Here is a 6,936-nt window from a genome sequence, read left to right as displayed (position 1 = left end):
GGCGAGGTGTGCGCCAGAGTCAATGCTCCTCCTCCGCCGGCTCACGCGGCTCGAGTCCGCTCGCGTCCGGGTCCAAAGGCCCCAGCGGACCTCGGCTCGCAGCACGTAGAGTAGAGTAGAGTACACCCCAGTGTACTTTATACCTCAGCTCATGCGTTCGTGTAAGGGATTGTCCAGGAAGTACGTATCTGTTTTTTGGCAGGTTCGTTCGGGCAAATCACGGATGATGGGCGCCTGCGAGGCTCGGGGTAGGCCACCCCGCAGTACACGCATGCACCGCAGGCAAGATGTTGCCTACCTACAAGGCGCCATGAGAGCTTTCGTTCGGTTCAAGTTGTTTCGTGCGCCCCTTCGTGCCTCCCTGCTGCCAGAGCACGCTGCGGACTTGGCCGTCCCATTAGCGTACATTTCGTATGCCGAAGCGTTTGCGACGACGCTGTTCGGCAAATGGTCGGGTTTGATATCCCTCCCGACCGTCGTGGGGTGGGGGTTGGGGAGGGGGAGGAGAAGTGTTCTAAACACAAACGAGAGCGCGAACGTTATGAGCCGGAGGGACGGCGTGTCGAGCGTCACTTGCGCTATGCTGTTGGTTCCGCAGAGGCGCGGGTGCGAGGGAGACGGAAAATGGCTTGTTTATTTACGGATGGGCCGTAACTGTAAATTTGTTTGCTGTCACAACACGTGTATTTGTTGGGGCGATAAGCTTTCCGGACAACAACCGGTGTGCTCTGCGCCACTGCATTGGCAATGAAAAAAAATTATATTGCATGTCACGAAGCGATCGCGTGTAGGAGGAATGAAACCCAATTTGTTAATTTGAATAGAACTCTTTTCGCCGTCGGTCCGAGTTCTATTTGTGGGTGTTGGAAGAAACGGTGGCAATGCGAGACTTTTAGCTCGCGGCACCCGGCACGACATCACGACAAAGTAGCCACTTTGCAACGTAAAATAAAAATACAAGTAGTATTGGCGAGTTTTTCTTTGGAAAGGGGGGGGGGGCGAGCAGAGAGAAAGGGTGTCGAGGAGGGTTGAGGGTGTTGAGTGGGGTGCTTAATTGGCGTATCGTGTCGTCCCATTAGCAGTGCGTGTCACACCGCACGGCCCCACCTGGCTGAATTTCTCATCTTCCCGTCTGTCTCTTGTGCACGGCGAGGCCGTCACGCACGGCGTGGGGCGGGGTGGGGCGGGGCTGCTCGGCTGATAAGAGTCGAGCCCAAGTCGCTGCCGGCTAAGCTCGGCCCGGGTGTACCCAGGCACGGCCCGGCCGCGCCGCGCCTGGCGCCGGTCAGGTTACTCGGGCCGCGCCTGTGCACAAGGTCGACGCCGTGCCTGCCGCAGGCCCCCGCCATGCCTGCCCCAGGCCGCCGCCGGCAACGCTGCCGCCGCCAGCGCGCGGGCGCGTCCGGGAGGCGCGTCCACGTGTGTGTCGCGCCGCGGGAGCGGGGAAGAGCGCGGCAATGCGCGACGCGGACGCAGCCCCGGCCCGGCCAGCGCAGCGGAGCACACAGCAGAGCCCCGGGCGTGCGTTTTGTGAGCGAATCAGTCAGCCAGTCTGTCAGTCGGATTAGTAGTCGGCGCTGCTCCAGTCCGCAGTGCCACCGTGTTGACGCGCTGAGAGACGCCCCCCTCCGGACGAGCGCGGACCAACTCGTGTCGCAGCAGCTCCAGCGCGCTCGTGTCACCTGTGCCGCTGCCTCCGGGAATGAGCGGCTAAGTGCATAGTGGACGCGGCCGCCATGGGACTCGGGACGACGGCGGCGGCGTCGGCCGGCCTGGGGGAGGACCTCCTAGGGGCGGGCCTGGGCGCCGACCAGAGCCGACCCTGCTCGTGCTGCAGGGACCGCGGCCTGTCCTCGGGCCTGCGCAAGAAGACGCCGAGCTTCCCCTCCAGGGAGAGGCACTTTGCCGTCAGGAGGAAGAACAAACAGCAGCTGGCGGCGCCGCAGGATGACGTGGACCTAGTGCTGCTCAAGCTCGCCGCCGTGGACCTCTCGCCGGCGCCGCCCCCCTCCCGCTTGCCGGGATGCTGTGCTCCAGAGTAAGCAGCAGCAGCTCGCCCGCAGTGCATCCGCTCTGCTCGCCTCTCTGCGGGACGCGATGACCCACTTCCGGCTGCCACGCCTCGCCACGCCGGCGTCCTCCGGGTGACCCCGGCTGTCACTGTGTCTGCCTGTATCGATCGTCACTGAGAGGGTTCCCGTCGTGGTACTCGCCTGCTGATGGACACGTATACCCCGCGGCCAAGCTGCCGTCGTCGCCTCTGACGTTTCTTATATTCTGAACCTCTTCGCTAAAAGAAAATAAATAACTGCCATCACACTTGGCTTTATGACGGTACAATTTTATTGTTGCTAATGAACCGCTGCTGCTGGCGGAAGCTGTTGTTGTTGTCATGACGTCCCACGACTGCTGCGGGGCCGCAGCGGGCTCGCAATACCGGCTCCTGGTGCAGCCGATGACCATCCTCTCGGCGCGTCGCTGCTGCGTCCCCGACAAGAAGACGCCGCCTGCTGCGCCGGGCTGCCATCCCGATACCCTTAATTGAATCCGCCCCTCCGAGGGTGGATTTGGAATGGGGGGGGAGGTGGAGCGGAAGGGGGTGGTGTGGGTGGACAGGCAAGTCCAGTGGGCTAGAAGGAAAACGCGAGGGGGGAGAAAGTCTGGGGTGTTGTGTTTGTGGAGTATTGGTTGCAAGGGCGAGGAGGAGGTGACGGAGGGTAGGACTTCCAGTGATTTCTTTTACCACCTCCCTGGAGTCACTAAAACGCACCTGCCCGGCGGAGCGAGGCTGTCCCCGTTGCCGGGTGCCGCCGGGTCGGGTGTTGGAGTGGATGATGCGGTGATGGCCTCTCTCACGCCACGACGCCAAGACCGACCACGCCCAACGACAGTCACGTGGCCCTGTACTCGTGGCCCGCATCCAGCCGTGACTGACAGTAATTTCACCCCCCCCTCCCCCTCACCCTCCTCCTCATCACCCCCGTCCCCATCACCCCCACACCCCACCTTCCTCCACCCTTATGCTAATGCCGTGAAGGCAGGGTTCATCATGGGGTCTTCGTCGCCGCTGCCTTTTTCCGAGGCAGTGGCTGACTGTAGTCACGGAGGTGCGAGAGACTTGTCCGCCGATGGTCCCCGTCGTTGTGTACTGGAGGGTGTCCTACGGACCCCGCGGGATTTCGTGGTTATACTGTTCCATGTCCTGCCTACTCGCAAGGGTCCCCAGGGCGCCGTAGTGAGAGGCGGTAGGCAAGCCAACCCGCACGGCTGCATGGGGTACAGTATAACTATACTACGTGCTCCGGGGTCTGTGAGGTGGGCCACAGCGAGTGCCCAGCTGTCTCACTGTCTCGCCCATACGCACACCGCCAGGTCGCCGGATAGAGGAAGGTCCTGCGTGCGGCCTTGCTGGGAGAGAGATATAGCACACTGTGTGTGTGTGTGCTGCTTTGGGCCGATGTTGTGACTTGGCCGGGGCTCTCTATCGGATGGCATAAAAGATAAGGACGAGATAATAGACACACTCTCTCTCTCCCTCTCCGTCTCCCCCCCCCCTTCTCTCTCTCCCTCTCTCTCCCTCTATCCCCGTCTCTCTCGCACACACACACACTCATACACCGCGAGGGTATGGTCGATCGCTCCTGACAGGATAACCGTGCGACCGCAGTGCTCTAGTGCGGTGCGTGAACAGAGGGCGTACCTACTCGCCGTAGTCGCTTGTTGCTCTCTTGGGGCTCCGTGCTGGGGACCTTCACTCCGGCTGCTGGAGGGTGTATTGTAGTAGGACTTTGTAGGGTGAGCGACGTGACCCCCGCTTCCGTGACCGTCTGACCCCGACATTGTTATTCTACCCGGCATCATCGCGGTCCTGACAAACGTCGAGTCAGAGGTCTGGGTGGGACAAAAACAACCACCCCATCCATGGCGTCGGGCACGCTCTGCTCGACGCCGTGCGCTTCGTAGTTTTTTCTTGGAAAAGTTTTATTTTTTTTCCGACGTCGCTATCGGGGCTTGTGGCACGAGGCCCTTACCCGTCGTCCGCCGCCGCGCGGGCCGGCAACGGGCGTCCCCGACGTCAAGTTATGACATTTACTCTGCACGTGGTGCAATTCCGAAGATGTAAGACGGCCTTTGCCGACTTCCCCTAAGTACCGTGTGGCCTTATTAGGGCCTTTGGAGGGCCTCATTAGGGCCTTATTAGGCAGTGGACAGTCTAGCCTGCTGTCCGATCAGCCGTGTGATCCCAGGGCAAACACCGCAAGGGAGGGCTGCGCCAGGTTAGGGCGACACGAGGGGCGCAGGGGATTGGGGAGCGGAGCGGGGAAGGTGCGGCGGAGGGTGCGGAATAGGTGCGGAGGGTGCGGAACAGGTGCGGAGCAGGTGCGGAGCAGGTGCGGAGCAGGTGCGGGCCGCCCTCGAGGTCCTCACGTCCTCGTGTGTCGTGTGTTCTTGCAGCTGGACCGGAGGAGCCTCTCTACTCCTTCCATGAGGACGGCGGCGTAGCCGGGCCTAGTCCAGCATGGGCAAGAGCCCGCCCGCCCACGCGGTGCCCGCAGCGTGACGGGCACGTGTGACGGGCCGGCCACCCGTGTGACGGGGCTGTGACGGCCGCGATGACGGTGCGGTGCGCGCGCGGGCCGGGCCCCGCCCCCGCGCCCAACATGGCGGGCCGGAGCGGCGCGCCCGCGCAGGCCGGCGGCGGAGGCGGCGGCGGAGCGCCCGCCAAGAAGACGAGCAGCGCGGGGTCGGGGCTGACGGCACCCACCCCCGCGCGCGCCGCCCCCGGCCGGGCCGCCGCCGCCGCCCCCGAGGCGCAGGCGCCCCGGTGCCCGCTGTCCACCGGCCTCCTCGACACGAGGCTCATCCCCTGGCCGGGCATGCGCTTCGCCTGCGTCAGGGTGCTGGAGCTGTACTGCAAGGTGTTCAACCAGGCCGAGCTGTACGAGCTCATCATTAGGTAACCACTGCATGGCGCGCCGACCCGCTTCTAGGAGTGCTGTGAGCCGAGTGCACAGGCACCAACTGCTCAAAAGTGTTCAGAGTAGTTTTTTGTGGATGCGTGTTTAGCATAACTGTAGAATTTGACTGAGTAGATGAGAGTTGTCCAGCAGTGTGCGAGTATGTGTGCGTGTGCTTTGTGTGTGTGAGAGCGCGCGCGTGCGTGTGTGTGTGTGTTTTTTCTAGCATTGTCGGCGTGGTTTCCCACTTTTGCTGACGCACGCATGCGTGTTCGTGTTCGCAGGAAGACCTGCCAGAGCTGTAAGTGCCCCCGCGAGGCGCACGATGTCTACCACGAGGAATGGGTCAACGTCTGCGAGCGGCTGGGCTTCCGCACCGACCTGGACCAGGATGGCGCCGAGCGGGCCGGCGGCCTCAAGGGCAACCCCGGCGCTCGGAGCACCAAGGAGCGCGCCCAGGCCGAGGGCTACTCGTGGGTGCCTCCGGGCCTCGCCAGCCACAAGGTGCGTACAGCCAAGGCCAGGGGTGGACAAATCTTCTAACAATTTGTCACAATCACTGTGAAAAAAAGTAGGTAGGTTTACAGGAAAATTTTCCTTGACGCAAGTTGTAAAATTACAATGTATAATCGTAAAAATACATGCAGTATGTATCGACGTCAAATCTCTTGGCGAGTAAAAAATGTGCTGTCGTATATTTGCAACTTGAATTATAATTCGAGTTTACAAAATTTTTGTAAATTTGCGACGATATTTTTCACAGTGATGCATATACCGAGTGACCAATTCTACTTGAAGTGAGACAGATATGCTCGGATATACTGTAAATCTATACGGTAAGCTACATTCCCCCATCGAGAAGCTGCCAGTACGGCCTTAGTCCCAAACATAGTTTGGGAGGCATGATCACGAAGTCGTGGTGCGTTGACACGTGCCCGACAACCCGTTTTCGCCATATCGTCAAAACTACTGAACTGTACACAAAACAACGCCGTCAACATTCTCCGTTCCGAAAATGAAATTAAAATCCTAGTTAACCCCGTCTTTCTCCTTATTTTCGGCGGAGCTGACTTTGGTTTTTCGGTCATCGCGGGCGCGCTTCCGTTGAATAATCTTTCGTTTCATATTTTGCCTCCCAGAAATATTTATCATGCTAACCGAGTAGACTGTTTCGTCGTTGGCAACGGACCTCCAGCCCGGTTTTAAAGTGCTGACTTAAGTATGGGTAGGCCGTGTTCCTAGCTGAGGAGGGCGAGTGCAAGCGGCTCGTCAGTAAGTCGGTGGGGGTTCGCCAGATGACGAGGATGCCTGAGGGAGTCTCGGAGAGATCAGACCAGCGACGTGAACAAGGTATTCCAGACTTGTCATTGTCATGTCTAGTCACCCCAATATTCTAAAGGTCCCTCAGACCAGAACCAGAAGCGGGCTGCATCCGAAGCAGCCACACTGTTCGTTCCTTAAACAGCTCGTAACCAGCTTTGGCCGGTCTCTTTGCTGTAAAATACGTACTGCTTTCTTTGGGGGGGGGGGGGAATCTACCGAAACGAAAACGAGAAAATCTGTGACTGTGAACATCGCTGATTGTCTCACTTCTCGTAGAATAAGTCAGGTGCCTGGTTCACTCCGTAGTTTGCACGCGTGCGGGTTAGAGTAGACCAAGAAAAACTTTTTGTTAAAATGTTTAAGTTCACATTGCCCATCTCGTGCCAATCTATAAAAAACGCTCTCCAAAAAAATTTCAGCCAGATCGGACAATATTTGACCCTCCCGAAGTGGGTACAAAGTTAACATTAGTTTCTTATGGGTCATCGGGCCAAAACGTTACACATTTGGCCTGTGGCTCAAACTATCAATCGTAGACAAAGGCCGTTATCAAAAACGTGATCAAGGCTAAAAACCGAGTCAGACGACATGCCGCTTGTCAAAATCCGTCATCTCGTTTAGATTTTAAAATTTGATAAAACAACTAAAAATAACA

General features: G+C 59.0%; 1 protein-coding gene across 1 annotated transcript in view; it reads left to right on the top strand.

Moving 5' to 3' along the window:
* Window positions 1-3,664: 3,664 nt before the first annotated feature.
* LOC113218218 (prickle planar cell polarity protein 3) overlaps window positions 3,665-6,936 on the top strand; it is a gene marked incomplete at its 3' end in the record, with an annotated part of 16,261 nt that continues 12,989 nt past the window's right edge. The window contains 3 exon segments of the mRNA XM_052275801.1: window positions 3,665-4,369; window positions 4,456-4,957; window positions 5,243-5,462. Coding sequence (XP_052131761.1) covers window positions 4,614-4,957; window positions 5,243-5,462 — 564 coding nt within the window.

Source organism: Frankliniella occidentalis, unplaced genomic scaffold (assembly GCF_000697945.3).
Source record: "Frankliniella occidentalis isolate FOCC.00 unplaced genomic scaffold, Focc_3.1 Scaffold941, whole genome shotgun sequence".
Lineage (NCBI taxonomy): Eukaryota > Metazoa > Arthropoda > Insecta > Thysanoptera > Thripidae > Frankliniella > Frankliniella occidentalis.
This window is presented reverse-complemented; position numbering and strand designations above follow the sequence as displayed.